Source organism: Magnolia sinica, chromosome 9, assembly GCF_029962835.1.
Source record: "Magnolia sinica isolate HGM2019 chromosome 9, MsV1, whole genome shotgun sequence".
Classification (NCBI taxonomy): domain Eukaryota; kingdom Viridiplantae; phylum Streptophyta; class Magnoliopsida; order Magnoliales; family Magnoliaceae; genus Magnolia; species Magnolia sinica.
In genome coordinates, this window is record NC_080581.1 from 20,672,225 (window position 1) to 20,689,945 (window position 17,721).

Here is a 17,721-nt window from a genome sequence, read left to right on the forward strand (position 1 = left end):
GTATTGACGTTAGCAAGTTTTGTGGGTCCCATCATGAGGTATGTGTTATATCCAAACCATCCATTCATTTTATGAGCTCGTATTAAGGCTTGAGCTGAAAAATAAGATAGATATAAAGATCAAGTGGACCACATCGCAAAAAGCAGTGGGAGATTGAACGTATACCATTGAAACCTTTTTTGGGGTCACATAAGTTTTGGATCAATATTATATGTGTTTTTCCTCTTATTCCAGGTATTTTTGACCTTATGAAAAGATTGAATTGAAAATAAACTTTATGGTGGCCCTACAAATGTTTTAACGGTGAAAATCATTACCCACTGCTATTTCTGGTGTGGTTCATTTGAGATTTGGCTATGATTTATTTTTTGATTCATGCTCTAAAATGATTTTGAAAAATGAATGAACGGTATGGATGTAATAAATACATCATTTTGGGGCCCATTAACTTTGATAACCTTTGAACCGTTCGTACAACTCGGAGCTCGAGGAGCTCCAGCGCTCGTCGTCGCATGACATGTACCCATGCTGGCAGTCCACTTGCTTCCCTTTCGTTTGGACGCGGAGTACATACTGACCGGTTGAATAGCGAGTCCGCTACTGAAGTGACGTCAGCAAGTTATGTGGGCCCCACTATGATGTATGTGTTGTATCCACACCGTCCATCCATTTTGAGATATCATTTTAGGGCATGAGCCAAGGAATGAGGGAGATAAAAATCTGTAACGGACCCCACCACAGAAAGCAGTGGGGAGAGTGATTCCCACCGTTGAAACTATCCTATGGCCCACCATAATGTTTATTTGAAATCCAACCCGTTCAAAAGTTAAAAAATACCTGAAATAAGGGAAAACATAAATATCAGCTTGATCTAAACCTTTTTTGGCCTTTAGAAGTTTTTAATGGTGGACGTCACTGTTCCCATAGTTTTCTGTGCTGGGGCCCACTGGATCTTTGGATTTAACTCATTCTTTGGATATTGCCCTAAAATGATCTCTCCAAATGGACGGAAGGCGTGGATACAAAACATACATCATGATGGGGCCCACGGAACTTGGTGACGCCACTTCAGTAGCTAGTCTCGCTACTCAACCTGTCAGTAGCTAATCCGCGCCCCTTTCTTCTCATCTTCCACGAAAAGCTTCCATCGTTTTTTCCGCCTAAAAAAAAATTCCGAATATCTTTCCCCAAATTTCTCTCTTTTTCAAATCCCCACCCAAATCCCCTCCAACCTCGTCGAAATTGGGTTTCTTCCAAACCTATTCTTTTCAAAGAAAAAAAAAAGAAGAAATTTCTTACCTCTGAAAATCCGGCGCTATCAACCGTGATTGGCCCACCAAATCCATCCGAAAGCCACTCCCGCGAGTAGATTTTGAGAAAAAAATGGTAAGAGATTTTTTTTTCTATATCTTTTTTTTTTTTTTTTTTTTAAATAATAGGGAGAGTTGTCGCTGATAATTATTTTTTTCCCGATAAAATCGAAAATATCGCCGATATTTCGTCGACATTAGGAAGAGAAACGAATTTTTGGTGTTTCGGTGTCGCCGGTCCAGCGACACCGATAATATCGGCGATATTATCGATTTTTCGTCGACAATGGAAACACTGGTTAGGAGAAAAGTCTCCTGGAACAATTCGGCAAACTAAAGTTATTTCATATATCAAAAGCCCCCACTGTCAACTTATACTGTATTTACTTGTTGACGGCTACATGCCGGACATGGAGCAGGTGAGAGTAGTTGCCAAGGTTTAGAATATTGGTATCAAGGGGCATATCAGCTAAGCCAAAAAATAATACAATAGTCTGTTTCTTTCTTGTTCTTCTTTTGCCCAAAACATTTTGAAATTTAGCAGGAAAATAGGGGAAAATGTAAAGCACCGGAATCTATCATTTTTTAATGTTTTTAACATTTACTCGGTTGTTTCTCAACCATTCTTTGATAATAATGTTGTTTGGTGACTTGACCTGCGGAAAGTCAACCAAATAGGCCCTAGTCAAACACAAATCAAGCATGATTTGATAGAAAAAGGCCTATTATATTGAAATACAACAAAGGAAAGATGAAAAAAAAGAAAAAAGAAAAGAAGAAGGAAAAAAAAAAAGTGTTAGTTTCCCCCTTTTTCAATTTTTTCCAAAATTGGTTCATTCCGCTTTGCTTCCTCAAATCTTGTGTTTTGATCCACGAAATAGGCTTAGATCTAGTATAAAAATGGGTTTTTAAGCATCCCTGACTGTTGAAACGAAGAAACACATGAACAAGCTAGAGAAAAGTTGGAAATTTCTATTTAGATTGGGGCTTTCATGGGCACATTAGCCCTGGCACGGTCTGCACTGGCCGTTATGGTCCATCATCCCCCCCCGTTTTTTTTTTTCCTGAAACGGACTGGTTCATCCTGTATTCATGTAATGGGGTTGGCCAATATGGTTATGATGTGGGCCTATACGGCCAAATTGTAACAGATTTTCAAAACCATGGTCCTTGGAAAACCAACATGCTCTGATTTTCAAAACCACGGTCCTTGTTTTTTATTTTATTTTACAGAGTGATATTCAAAATATCTATTATTGCTAAGACATAAAATAATGTATCTGCATACCTAGAACTACACAAATGACCATATAAAATCATCGATACTGCTAAACTACGAAAGATGAATAAGGTTTTTTTTTTTTTGTTTTTGCTAATAACCTTGTTGACACTTCCAGCACTTGACTTGACATGGGTGACCTACATGGCAATTTCCTAGAAAATGGAATGCCCTTGTCACATAGCCTACATCACTTCTTTATAAACTTTCAGGCAATGGCACACAATCCGGAGGTCAGCTTTTCCATGTATTTACAGTTACATAAAAAGTGAGTATTAAACATGGAATTGAAAAGATTCCAAACAATATAAACTGCATATGAAACTATGAATGTCCAAGGCTAACCTTGTTGACATGGCGTCGATGTGTTTGCTGAAGCACCAATTTCGGAAGCAACAGAAGCGGCATTTGTGGATAAACAATTGGCAGTCTGAGAATCACCATCTCCTCTAGCAGACACACCATTTGATCCTAGATTTTGTTGATGAACTGCTGCAGGTTCTGGGATTGGCGGCCGAGCAGTTTCAGGACCAGTAGGGTGCGTCTCACCAGATGGTTGAGAGCCTCTTGCGTCGCCCAATTGCCCAGGACTTAAGTGCTGGATTCTTGCTAGAAGCGGGTAGAATAACCCAACTGCACTACCAGCTGAATCAGTTGGAGGACGCCTGAGTGCAGCAGGAACAGCAACCACAGTCCTAACAGGCACTACACGCACTCCAGAGTCTCCGGTAAAGGATGATCCACCTGAGATCCCTGAGACCGTCTGATGAACAAAATTAGCAGCAGCAGAAGTTGGTGGATCCGGCTGTCCTGGAGGTTGCTGTGCACCAGCTTGATCCCTTTGGTTAGCATTTGTAGCAGGCATCGAACGCCCTGATGGTAAGAAAGTCAATACAAGGAGTAATCCATGCCTAGCCAACACTGTCGATGTCGAAAGGCTTAGGAAAAATTTAGAAATAAATAAATAAATAAATCCACCTGTACGTATCCGTATGTCAATGTTCCTTGGGAGAAATCCAGACCCAAGTATGCCACCAGCCAAGCCATTGCCAGATTGCACAGCTCCTGTGGGAATAGCACCAAAACTTGTTCCTGGTTGAAAAGGAAGAGGCTGCTAATACAAAGTTTAGCTGATGAAAAGAAATTACAAATATTAAACAAGAGGTTCGCTAGCATTGCTCACCCTTTCTCTCTCCTGTAGTTGCTCACCTTTAGTTGTGAGCCTCAGCCCATTCAACCAGTAGGCTCAACCAAAGAATGGACATGTGAAAAAGATCCCACTGTTCAGTAATCTTCACTGTCCATGCAAAGAATTGGTAGAAACAATGGTCCACATCTCAACACTTTGGGGTGGCGTTGAGTGTAACTGATTTATGGGACGTTCCCCACATGACCTATCAATGGTGGCTCTATTTGATGAACCATCTGGCACACCATGCAGATGAGGCTCAAGGGGCAAGCAACTAATGCATAGGAATGCCAGCAAGATTCTTAAAATGATCCAGAAAACTATCAAGAGTCTTAACCTGAACCATTATAGGATTGGGGCCGGATGTGGATATGAAGACTGCTGGACCGGCATTAACCACAGCTTCTGACTGTGTCAAGAAATAAGCACAAATTACCATTTGAAGAAGAAAGATTTTCTTAAATACAAATGACATGAAGAACATAAAAGTGGCCTACCGGTGTGCGACCCATGCGCAATGTCATGGTTGTGCGACCAAGCTCAAGTAGCAAAGCACCTAAATTTTGCAAGAAAACCCCGGATCTCATTGTGCTGGACTGCAGGCTCATCGTCCGCACCAGGGGGTCAGTCACGCTTGCTTGATCCTCTAGTTGTCTTGCAAGTAGCTGCCAAAGAAAAGAAAAATACACAGAGATATATCATAACAGAAAAAATGGATATGTCATAATCTATGATACTCTGAGACAACACAGATTTGTTACACCTATTGAAATATCTGGATATTATTGAAAGTAACATTAGAAAGAAGAAGCAGGTTTTGGGTAGAAATGGGTCTGTAAGTGACCATGTAAACACAAAAAAGATGCTAGAATAATGCAGAAGAGACTTGCTGGAAATAATAGCATGAGATTTTCACATGTAAGGTAGCATCAGTGGAAAATTCTTCCATTCCACTAACATAGACAATGAAAAAAATTATTTATTAAAATGGGTAACAACTATATTGGAAAGAAAAGAGGATCATCAAGGCAAAGGTATCAAATGAAACATGGGAAAAAAAAAAAGTCTGTAACCTTCATTATTTATGGATAAAGATGAAGAAAAGAGTGACCAGTCTGCTTTAACAAAATAGAAAGAGAACAAACAATGATGTGGTGGAGACATACAGATAGGCATTCTCCAGCTTGTTCGACGAGCATTTGTCTCGTAGAGAGCACGACTTCCGCCAAGGATGCTGGTGTTGGCAGACCTTGTCCAGAATTTGAACGTGATCCAGCATCAGAATTCCGCCCTTCCATGCCATGCATGCCAAGAGTTTCAGTATCATTACCATGGCTCCTGCCTGGCAAGTGGACACGTGTTTCAAGCATCTCAGGTTGAAAGAAATACAGAAAATTGCAAAGACTATTCAAGGGTGCATTTGGAAGTTACTTTATTTGCATTGATCAGAATGGCCATTGTGCTCAATTAGAATCTTTGCACATTGAGCACACTTGCTATCTAGAGCCGATTCTGACAGACTTTGTCCATTCCACTCCATGCAGAATGGAGCTTATCTGCTTCCCAAACAAACCCCAATTTGAAACCAGTAGACGGCACTGTTTGAATAGTGCACAAGGGGATTTGCGCAGTATCCAAATGGAGCCTAAAAGAATGTCATGAGATGAAAGAACACCAACCGTTGGCACCGAATTCAACTCTCATATGCCTTAAATACTGAGATATAGTTGCTAAAGAATCAGGAATGACCTGAGGAAAGAAAAGATAAAATGCATGCATAAATTGAGAAAAGAAGCAAACAAACAAAAAGACGGTAGCTAAACCACAAAAAAGAGGGGGGTGGGGGTGTCCTGCAACTTACTGTTGGCTGCAAAGGCCCTACAGAAACTGCAGATGGAAAACGAAGAGCACCACGCAGTGGGTCAGATTGAGCTTGTGGAGTAGACAAGTCAGTTGGAACTTGGGTTGAAGCCGACATGCCAGTAGCACCAGATGTTCTGTCAAGTCTTTCTAAAACATGTTCCTGCCAAGGAAAAGACAAATAAACAAAAGTCAAATACAGACATCAGTTGAGAAAATAATGAAGATGGATCATTCCATGAATGAACGTCCAGCTATGATAGAATTCCAATAAAATGTAAATTAGACAAGATACATGATGTGGTCCCTGATTTTTAACATCACAAATTACCCTGAGGTCTACTCCTTCACCCCCTGTTCCTAAATTTGAAATTCCAATAGAACTGAGAACAGCAGAAACAATCTGCACATAGGGCAACAAAAAACAGAAAAGGGAAGTAAATAACAAAGTATTCAGATAGAAAAAGAATTTAATAAAATGAGACGGTTTGAAATCAAATAGCCTCACGCGATTGATATCTGGCATGACCCCATCCCCTTGATCAGCTATATTGAAGGTTCCAAGCACTACGCTATGAGCCACGTGATTACCACGATTACGAGCAGTATTTGAAGAAGGATCAGTTGCTGTAAATGATAGTAGAGAGAAGTTAAGAGAAGTTAACTTTTTCTGGTTAGAACTAAAATGTTCATTCAGAAACATACAGGCTATAAAGTTCACTCAGAAAAGCTCAAGTGGCAGACTGAGTGAGTGAAAGATACCTCGTTTCAACACTAAGGTCTTGGTATCGATTCCCTAGTGGGGGTGGCTAACAGTGAAGTGTGAACTGACAGTGGGTGTACTAACAAGCTAACAAAAAAAAAAGTTCACTCAGAAAAGCTAATACCAAAAAACAGAATCGAGATTTAAGCAACCCCTAGTATCCTCAACAAAACCATAACTGAAGAGAGAAGTTAGATCAACAGCTTGAAGCTGTTTCCTTTCGCATAAATTCAAAAATAATTGGTAAAAGACTTTCTAGAACCAGCACATCAGAAGAGCTATGGAAATGAATTCTACAACTCTTTTATCTCCTGTGGATCAATAGTCGCCTGAGTTCCCAATCCTTGGTTAGTTCCATACCAACTTTTACAAGTTAAAAAATGGACGAAAGCAGACGGAAATAATTTCTAGAACTCTCTATCTCCTGAAGATCAATAATGGCCTGAGTTGCAAATTCCTTCGTAAGGTCCAGTACCCACTTTCACAAGTTCAAATATGGCCCAAGGCAGATGAAAATGAATTCTAGAACTCTATTCCCTTGTAGATCAATAGTTGCCTGTTTCATGTTCTACAAAAGGTATTCCGTAACGGTAATGGTAGCCATAACGGTCACCACCGTTACCTTTACGATACGGGTCATAACAGCTGTTACATTCTATTTTTTTTTATTGAAAGAAAAAAAATCCAAAAAACCCGTATCTACCTCATAATGTTAAAAAAAAAAAAATCCAAAAAAACTATATTTGCCCCATAACAGACCATTATGGGGCTGTTATGGCCTTTACAGGGGGCGTAACAAGCTATTAACAGCGGTTATAGATCATTTTTTCTATAACAGCTGTTATGGTCGTTACGACCCCATAATGTGCAATGGTTGCCACCGTTACCTTTACATAACGGCCTTTACGGCACACCATATTTCCCTCCCTCCCTCCCCATGTGCGGGCTATGTGCATGGAAGCCTTCCATGGACACTCGGGGGTTGAAATCATTGCTTTGAGCCCTCCATTCAGTCCCACTACCTTTTATAGGACTGCTTGAGAAAAATATCATGCCGGTTGAATGACCCTAACCATCCATTTTCCAAACCATGCTTCAAATGGTTACCAATGTCTAACCAAAGTGACTCTTCAGAAACATGGGCAATCCATCTCATGCCACCCTATGGAAGATTAAGATTGATGATTGAAATTATTTAATAAATGATCTTCGATGAAGATCTTTTCTGATGCCGGACAATTAACCACTTGCTCTAAAAGCTCGAACTGTTAGAGTACGGCGAATTAATCCATTTATCTCATAGCCCAAGCCCCACATCTCATGGGTTATAGGACCTTGGCCGAACCCCCTTCGTGGGCCACAAATCACATGGGCCGCCCACCCCAAGTGTCCCCGCATCCCACGAGCTACCTCGCTCAAGCCCGATGTGAAATGCGCATTAATCACCCTTGGTAAGGAGTCTCGAACACGAGACCTCCCCCGTGGGCCCCAAATCGCATGGTTCACCCACCCTGAGTATGCCCCTACATCCAACAGGCAACCCCACTCGAGCCCAGTGTGAAAATGCCCCTGCATTAATCACCCTCGGTGAGGAGTCTCGAACACGAGACCTCCCGCTTTGATACCAAATTTGATGCAGGACATGAAATTCAGATATGATGTGCAAGATTTCAGATTTAAGATCACATAGTTCATAAACGATTACACAAATTCCACATCCCACACAAAATTCCAAATATTTAATTAAGGGGAATCTATGTGGGTCCAGGCTTACACACGTTAGGGCTAGATCAATAAAAATTATGAACCAAACAATACTCAAAGGGAAATAGAAATCATCCACACATGCATGACAATCAATCCCTAATCCAAGGAATTCACCAATTTCAAATCAAGGAACCCTAGGGTGAGAAAAGAAATAGAAATTGGGGATTTAGGGCAATCTAGGGTTAGGGTTTATAAAATTAGGGATGAAAAGAGAAAAACAAGAGAAAAACCTGACTCAAAAATAGCTCCCGCGTGCAGACGGTGCCCCGGGGTTGACGCACGTGCGCAGATGGGTTGGCCGCACGTGCACGCCCGTCTTCCCAAATCGGCTTCTTGGCCCTGGTCGGCCAGGTTGGGGCTGCAAAACCTCCAAATTTTACGTCGATCCAGGCTGTGGTCTGGGCGTGGTGCTCCATCGAAGTTTCAGCCCTCCTGCAGGGCCAAATTTTGAAAACTAGTTGTGGAGGGATGAACAGCTGCAAAACAAAGGATTGGGTGCAAAGATAGTTGTGGGAAGGATGAAATAAGATGGAGGGGCGGATGGGGATAAACATGGCTTCGCACCACGGTAGTTAACCCTTTGAAAAGGGAGGGCTTCGACTCACTTTAATCTTAGCCCTTCGAAAAGGAAAGGCTTCGCACCCACTTTAATTTTTCCACAACTCAGAAACTCAGAGAGCAGAAAAATCACGCAGGAATTTTTATTCAATTTTAATGAATCAAAAAAACTACAAGGGGGGCCTATTTATAAGAAAACTCTATACCTCAAAACTCACGCCATGTGCGCAACCTATTACTTGGCGATAAAGTAAACTAAAATATAAATCAAACAAAGAAATCTAAAGCGTTCATGATGTTCTAAATAATATCAATAAACAAGACTTAAAACATGAGATCAATCCGACTTGTAGGTTATGATCATGAGATCTCATGATAAGCTTTACTTTACTATTGGCCCCACTCTTTTGAACCAAACTTTGTCTTCTAACTAAGAGGCCCTCCCTAAACATCGTTATCGAGCCAGATTGACGGTGGGGCTCTCCTTCTTCGTACGTACGTGCGTTGAGGGGTGGTGTGCATGCGCGTGTGCGCATGATGTCCCCATCAATTCTCCCCGGCTGCGAAGATTTCGCCACTAACAAAATAAAACTCCTAAACCGCTCTGGGATGTCAGGATCAAGTCTCTAAAACTCCTCCTCAGTGAGCCACGTGCTATCTGAAGCTGAGTGTGACTTCCATTTAACCAAGTACTTCTGAAACCCACCGTCCGACGTGAATATTATCTGATGGTCCAGAATATCCTTTATTTTCTCTCTAGGTGTGGGAAGGGTAGGTATGGGAGGTAGAGGCTGAAAAAATGGGTAGGGAAGGGTAGGTATGGGATGTAGTAGCTGGGAAGATGGGTCAGGACAAGTAGGTATGGGAGGTAGAGGCTGGGAAAATAAGTCGGAACGAGTAGGTATGGGAGGTAGAGGTTGGAAAAATGAGTCGGAGGGGGTGGGTATGAGACGTAGTAGCTGGGAAGATGGATCGGGCCGGGTAGGTATGAGAGGTAGAGGCTGGGAAAATGGGTCGGGATGGGGCCATGGATCAAGGGAAAGGTCTGATGAATCAGAATGGTTAGGCGAAAGGCTAAACAATGCATCAATGACCCCTTGAAGTGCAACTAGATCATTCACATTGAATGTGAAACTAATTCCCATGGAGGGTGGAAGATTTGCAACATACGCGCTGAGACCGTTTCCTTTTATAATTTTGACGGGTCCAGCGCTACGCGCGTGTAACTTACGAACAGCCCCCGGAGGATACCGCTCGGGCCTAATGCGGACCATCACAGTCCCTTACATTGAATTCCTTGAAACATTTATGCTGGTTTGCAGAAAATTTATAATGTTCATTACTAGTAGTGATCTTCTACCTGATTTCTTGATGCCATGAATGAATGTGATGCACAAAAGACTCTATAGGCTCTGACGGCCTATGAGACAGTGACATAGGGACAAGATCAATAGGTTTCTCAGGTTTATAACCAGTAACGACTTCATAAGGACTGAGACCTGTGGACCTATTGACATAACTATTAAACGCAAATTCCGTTGTAGGTATTACGGTGTCCCATGTTCTGGTGTGCTCTATATCCCTCCTAGGGGGAGACTCTCCAGTAGATCATCAGGAAAGATATCATGAAACTCATCCACTATTGGAATGGCCTCAGTAGATAACTCTACACTAGCCTCTGGTGCACTCTCTAGTCACGAGACCGCACATGTTATACCCCTCAAAATAATAGTCTTGATGTCCCTCATGGGGTGGGGGTACGGGTGCACGCCCATGACTGATTCCTTGGCCACCTCCATCATTGGTCTATCCTCCTGGCCACCTGCCTGAGATTGACCATCTTCCCTAATGGTGGGGTTTGTCCTGAGGGAGGCCTCTATTTGGTCAAGGCGTTGATCTATGTCTTGTTCCAAGCGCTTACCCCAAGACTCGATCTGCTAGGACAGCTTGTTTAGTGACTCTAGCAGTTGTTCCATGTTTAGTGTAGGGTGCTAGCCAAAACCATGACCCGTACGTGTGGATGTACAACTTGTAACTCCACCTAAGGACTTTCTACGACGACTATATGGGACTAAATGATCCTATGAGACTCTATATGAGGGAAACTACGCAGTGCTACTAAAATCCAGCAATATAGTTGTCAAAATAAAGGAATAATAGAAAGTTACAGCAATGTAAATTGCTAACTTCTTACTAACAGAAATGTCAGCAACTAATATCATGGACTATGGACTCCTAAAAGCTACATATGATGAACTAAATGCATGATGGACTCAAACAAACTAACCCTAAACATGTAATGTATTCCCCTATAAGAAACCTAAGCTTTGATACCAAATTTGATACAGGACAATTAACCACTTGCTCTAAAAGCTCGAACTGTTAGAGTACGGCGAATTAATCTATTTATCTCATAGCCCAAACCCCACATCTCATGGGTTAGGACCTCGTCCGAACCCCCTTCGTAAGCCCCAAATCACATGGGCTGCCCACCCCGAGTGTGTCCCCGCATCCCACGAGCTACCCCACTCGAGCCCGGTGTGAAATGCGCATTAATCACCCCTGGTAAGGAGTCTCGAACACGAGACCTCCCCCGTGGGCCCCAAATCGCATGGGTCACCCAACCCGAGTGTGCCCCTGCATCCAACAAGCAACCCCACTCGAGCCTAGTGTGAAAATGCCCCTGCATTATTTTCCTTCTATCGCCGGTTGAATGATCCTAGCGATCCACTTTCCAATCCATGCTTTAATTGGTTACCGATGTCTAACCAAAGTGACTCTTTAGAAACATAGGCAATCCCTCTCACGCCACCTGATGGATGATTAAGATTATTATTGAATCTATTTAATAAACGATCTTATACAAAGATCTTTTCCTTCTATTGATCTCATGGATGGACCAAATGCAGACCAGCATTTTAAGTCGTGGTAGCGTGTTGCGTAGCATTCGGGCCTCTGTAGTGTGTAGCGTAAACTACACGGTACTTCTAATTTTTTTATTTAAAAATAGGCTAAATATGATAAATAGTAAGTAAAAAATAACAAAAATATAAAAATGCCTAAAAAGATGATTCATTTGTAAGTATAAACGTGTTCAAACAAATTATTTATTATCATTTATCAAAAGCCAATTCACATATATAAACTAAATCAAATCATTATGACATCAACTTTCTAAGCAAACCACTTTAATTCATAATGTTTAATTGAAACCACAAGTAACAAGTATGACAAGAAATTAAAATCCCACAGGTTGAGAGTATTAAGTACAAATACAATTATCATTTATATATTAACAAAAAAGTAGCCTACGCTACATGCACTATGAAAAGAAATTAAAATCCCACGGGTTAAGAGTATTAAGTACACAACACAATTATCATTTATAAGAAAAAAGTTTAACCCACGCTATTGGATTTACGCTATTTGCTAATGCTACGTAGCATCATAGCTACGCTACGCTATGCTACACTAGAAACACTATGCAAAACACTGGTTTAGACTGCCAACATGCCCAAAACGCAGACTTTTTTTTCTTTCTTTTTGATCATTCAAAATGCAACCATATGGGTGCAACTGAAAGCTAGAACTAATCACAAAATCTGAAAATAACAACAACAACATGTCATCAACACCACCACCACTTTTAGAATCCAATTCCTTATTTAATTGAAGACGTCAAGATTGCTAGCTGAGCCTAGATGACAGCATGCAACAGATGCAATGAAAATCTGAGCAACTAATGCTTAAAAAGGCAATATATGCCAAGATGGGAGTAACACATTCCAGAAACCTCAAAAAATATTTTTTATTCAAACAACCATGTCTCTAAAATTCCGTGCATATTGCTTATTAGCCACAAGTACATAAGCAGTAATTTAATGCTTACGTACTAAGCGAGACTCTCCATTGGCTACATATTTAATCTAAAAAAAGGGTAAAGAAATAACTTATTGGTCTACTTCCCTAAACTTTCACCACAGAACAGCTAAAAAGGGACTAAAGTATAAACCTAATCTAATTCTTTGTAACCATCCATACGAGCCTATAGACATCTGTATGAAGGACTGTTCGAATAGGCAATAATCATCACCAACAGCATCTAAGCCTTATCCCAATAAATCGGGGTTGGCTATATGAATTTTGTTCCATTCCACCATTGCACTCTATCGAGGGCCATAGCTTCAGTTACACCATTGGTCATCAAGTCTTTTCTTACTATCTCTACAGCTCTACTCACGTCCCTTTGGGCCTTTCCCCTTGCCCTTTTTAGTGTCTTCAACTTGTACCCACTCCTACTAGCACAATCTTGGTCACTCTGTTGCTACTCATAAGTTCCTTGGAATGCAGTCATTTCTAATTTTATCCTTCCTCACCTTGCCACCCATCTATCTCAACATGCTCATTTCAGCTATACTCATCCTTCATTCCTTAACTGCCCAACATTTTGTCCCACAAAGCATGGCTGGTCTAATAGGCATACTATTAGAGTCTTCAACTTGTACCTACTCCTACTGGCACAATCTTGGTCACTCTGTTGCTACTCATAAGTTCCCTCGAATGCAATCATTTCTAATTTTATCCTTCCTCACCTTGCCACCCATCTATCTCAACCAATGTTTTAAAGAGCGCCTAGCGTACGCTATGTAGCGTAGCGGTAGCGTACGCTACGTAGCGTAGCCTGGCCGTAGCGCTACGTAGCGTCCCAAATAGCGTAAATCCCCTGTAGCATACGCTACAGGGGTCGTAGCGTACGCTACAGCTACGTAGCGCGTAGCGTCCGTAGCGTAAGCTACAATGTATTTTTTAACTATTTTAGTTTTTTATTATTTTTTCACGTTTTCTTTGTTTCTAATGCTAAGGAATGTGACACTTGTATTGTACTTGATACTTTTAACCTATGGGATTTTTATTTCTTTTCATAATTGTGACTTGTGGTTTCAATTAGACATTATTAATTAAAGTGGTTTGCTTCGAAAGTTGTTGATGTGATAATTATTTGATTTGGCTTATATATGTGGATTGGCTTTTGATTAATGATAACTAATAACTTTTTTGAACATGCTTATAATTGATAAAATGAATCATCTTTTAGGCATTTTAATATTTTTTTCCTCTTTTTTTTTTTTCACTATTTATTATATTTGCCCTATTTTAAAATTAAAAAATAGAAGTATCGTGTAGCTACACTACACGCTACGTATTTACGCTACATGCTATAGAGGGTTGAGCGTCACGCAACATGCTACCGCTATTTAAAACACTGATCTCAACATACTCATTTCAGCTATACTCATCCTTCATTCCTTAACTGCCCAACATTTTGTCCCACAAAGCATGGCTGGTCTAATAGGCATACTATAAAATTTCCCTTTCAGTTTGAGTGGTACACAACAATCACATAAAACTCCAGAGGCACATCTCCTACTGGTGCAGTCTTGGTCACTCTGTTGCTACTCATAAGTTCCCTCAAATGCAGTCATTTCTAATTTTATCTTTCCTCGCCTTGCCACCCATCTATCTCAACATACTCATTTCAGTTACATTCATCCTTCATTCCTTAACTGCCCAACATTTTGTCCCACAAAGCATGGCTGGTCTAATAGGCATACTACATCTCCTACTGGTGCAATCTTGGTCACTCTATTGCTACTCATAAGTTCCCTCAAATGCAGTCATTTCTAATTTTATCCTTCCTCGCCTTGCCACCCATCTATCTCGACATACTCATTTCAGCTCCACTCATCCCTCGTTCCTTAACGGCCCAACATTTTGTCCCACAAAGCATGGCTGGTCCAATAGGCATACTATAAAATTTCCCTTTCAGTTTGAGTGGTACACAACAATCACATAAAACTCCAGAGGCACATCTCCATTTCTTCCACCCTGCTTGGATTTGATGGGCAATATCATTCTCAATCTCTCTACTCATCTGAATTATTGACCCAAGATATCGAAAGTGATCATTTTGGGAAACTTCTTGGGTCAGCAATCTTAACTAAATTCCTCATTTACACTTCTATTGCTACTAAAATTGCACTCCATATACTCTGTTTTAGTATAATTAATTTTAAATCCTTTATATTCTAAAGCACCCTCCCTTAAAACTAGATTTGTGTTTACAGCTTTACACCCTCCCTCATCCTGTCAACCAAAACTATGACATCTGCAAACAACATACACCATGGAATCTCTTCCTGCAAATACCTCATTGACACAGTTTTTATGTACTCATCAAATCTCACCAATGACTAATAGGAATTCTATTTAAACACATATGAGGCTGATCTTTGCCAAATATATGTACACAAATCCCATGGTGGCAACTGGCTGCCAACAAATGCCCTTATTTGCTGCATATATATGGCACAAAGTCATAGTAGCATCAGCCTGATTTCAAGAGTCCAAATCCACTTCTAACTCCACTTGCAACAATTGTAAGGAGCTCGTATAGCTGTACTTATGCAAGACAGCTGTGCATATGCATGAAATGGATCCACCCAACCATCGATATTGGGACTGAAAACACAATATAATTGAACTTTTGGGGCTGGTCAATCAGATTCTACCTAATTTTGGATTTACACGCATGATGCCTGATGCATGGCCTGGATGCATTGTGGATGTATCAATTCCCCCAGCTTCAAAAAATAATATAAATAAATAAATAAAGTAAAATAAAATAACCATCCTCAAGCTGGAAACCAGTGTCAGTCTTAATTCGCTGCCTCCGTAGCCGACCTTCTTCCGCATTGATGGAAGTTGGTAGTTCAATCCCAATGTTTTAAATAGCGGTAGCGTGTTGCGTAGTGTTCAATCCTCCGTAGCGTGTACGAAATAGCGTAGCATGAAGCATAAGCTACATAATACTTCAATTTTTTAATATAAATATAAATATATATATATATATATATATATATATATATATATGATACCACAATGGACCCCACGCATGTGGGCCATGACATAAAACACCACAGAGAACCCCACACATGTGGGCCATGGCATAGAACACCACAGTGAACCCCACGCATGTGTCCCACATGATGGTTGGATGGGTCAAATCCATGCCATACACACCACAGCCTCATGTATCTTTGTTACATAAGAACCGACCTCCTAAAAAGAAAAAAAATTGAAAAAATGAAAAAATAACCACAACTTTTCAGCGTAAATAAAAAAGAAAACTCATTAGCAATTATTAAAGGGCCAAAACATACCTTAAATAGAGATTTAATCAACTGAAAATGGAATTTTTTTAAGCTACGTGTCCGCGCAGCTGTGAAAAGAGGGAAATGTGATTTCTCCCTTGTTTGGGCTTCAATGCTCTTGAAAATCCAGCAAGAAGATGCTCTTGTAGGTCCAATTGAATGCCTAAAATCTGATCTACAATGGGCCTTTTGATCGGTAGGAATCAAAGCTTGAAAATGGTAGAAAGTCCAGCTGCTGCGGCACTGAGATAGGGTTGTTCGAAAGCCCTATTTCGATAGTTTTAAATTTTTTCTTTTTTCTTAAAATATGAGTCTCCCGCCTACTCAAAGGGAAAAAGTCTCAGCCATACATTTCAAGGCCCATTTTTTAATGGTTTAGATTGTAAAAATGTTCAAATGAGTACATATTTATAACCTACAAAGTGCCACGTGTGTGAAGGATGGTTTGGATGGATCTACATGCTGCCACGTGTGAAAAATATGGGCCACCACCATTTTAAAACAATTTGTCAACTCACATAATAAAATAGAGCTTTTATTTTAAAGGAAAGTACCATAGTCTTGAGGCGTACGCGACGAACGCTACACACTACCTATGTGTAGCATATGCTACAGTGGAAATACACTATTTCCATACGCTACATAGCGTTTTTGGTACGCTATGCTACGTAGCATACACTACACACGACGCTACAGTGCTATTCATAACATTGTTCAATCCTATGCAAAGTCTGGCAAAACCTTTGTTGGAGTCTTTGTAGAAAAGGTTGCTTCCACTTAACACTTTTGTAAATTCCAAATCCTGTTGCAAGTTTAAATTTCTCCTTAGATCTAGAACAGTCTGCCCCTATTTTCTTGCAACAATCAACATTTCAAAGGCAGTTCAATGTGGACATTGTTGAGATCCATCTGTTTGTCAATGGTCCATCAGCAAGAATTTTAATAGGCTGCGCCTAGGGTTGGCTTCAGCTTCAATTTTGAATATTCAGGTTGTGCCAATTGAAAGATTTGATTGTGCATTGACAACTTTATCCATCATTGAATCTATTAACTAACCCACTGGTGGATTTGTGTCGGTCCAATTGTCAATGCATAGGTCAATCCAATGGTCAACTTGGACTCTGCCTTTGCAGATCCCTTCAATGATTGATCTTTCAATCAATTTGATCCTTCAACAGATCTACTCGTGGGTCCATCAAGCAATATGATCGTGTATTACTCTTAGATGTTAACAGTCTCAAGCATGGCTTCTTTTGAGTCTTCGGATTCGATAGATTGAGATTCAGTGTGATCTTCCTTATGATGATACCATCCATATACAGTTATACACTTGAAAAACTTTTCTGATTCTTCGAATTGTTTGAAATCTTTGTCAAATCCTTTTCTGTTGCTCATTGAATCCATTCCATTCCTTGAATCCTCTCATTTCCTCCTGTCTTCTCCACCACCTTTGATTTCTCACATGGGTCCTTATAATGGAAAGTTTCCAAATGACCAACATACCGTTACGTAGTTTCATAGGGGAGACTATTGATACAGATCACCATAATAACCATTAGAAAAAACATGGATTGGGGTGATATGAAGAGCAATTATATTGGTCAGGACTAGGGATAACCAGGGTTAGAATCATACAAAAGATAAGGATGCTGATAACAGGGCCAGATCTCAGATAGGATTATAGGAATAATCATAATTCATGCAACCATCCTCTCATCGACATCCGAGCAATGCTGAATGGTCCAGCTCACAACAGGCTCATCATCATCTAAGCCTTATCCAAC

The 17,721-nt window shown here is 40.5% G+C and overlaps 1 protein-coding gene across 15 annotated transcripts in view; it reads right to left on the bottom strand.

Moving 5' to 3' along the window:
* LOC131254709 (ubiquitin-like domain-containing protein CIP73) overlaps positions 1-17,721 on the bottom strand; it is a 56,412-nt gene that overhangs the window by 14,108 nt on the left and 24,583 nt on the right. For 13 of the 15 annotated variants that reach the window (XR_009175812.1, XR_009175809.1, XR_009175810.1 and 10 more), the window contains exons 5-13: positions 6,147-6,265; positions 5,970-6,041; positions 5,640-5,801; positions 5,458-5,527; positions 4,945-5,120; positions 4,276-4,443; positions 4,116-4,187; positions 3,568-3,700; positions 2,935-3,462 (exon numbers count right to left, since the gene is read on the bottom strand). Coding sequence is in view for 11 of the 15 variants with exons in the window: in XM_058255418.1 (XP_058111401.1) it covers positions 2,935-3,462; positions 3,568-3,700; positions 4,116-4,187; positions 4,276-4,443; positions 4,945-5,120; positions 5,458-5,527; positions 5,640-5,801; positions 5,970-6,041; positions 6,147-6,265 (1,500 nt within the window). In the remaining 4 variants the exon portion in view is untranslated. The remainder of the gene's footprint in view (positions 1-2,934; positions 3,463-3,567; positions 3,701-4,115; positions 4,188-4,275; positions 4,444-4,944; positions 5,121-5,457; positions 5,528-5,639; positions 5,802-5,969; positions 6,042-6,146; positions 6,266-17,721) is intronic. The other 2 variants (XM_058255409.1, XM_058255415.1) reach the window with 2 other exon arrangements.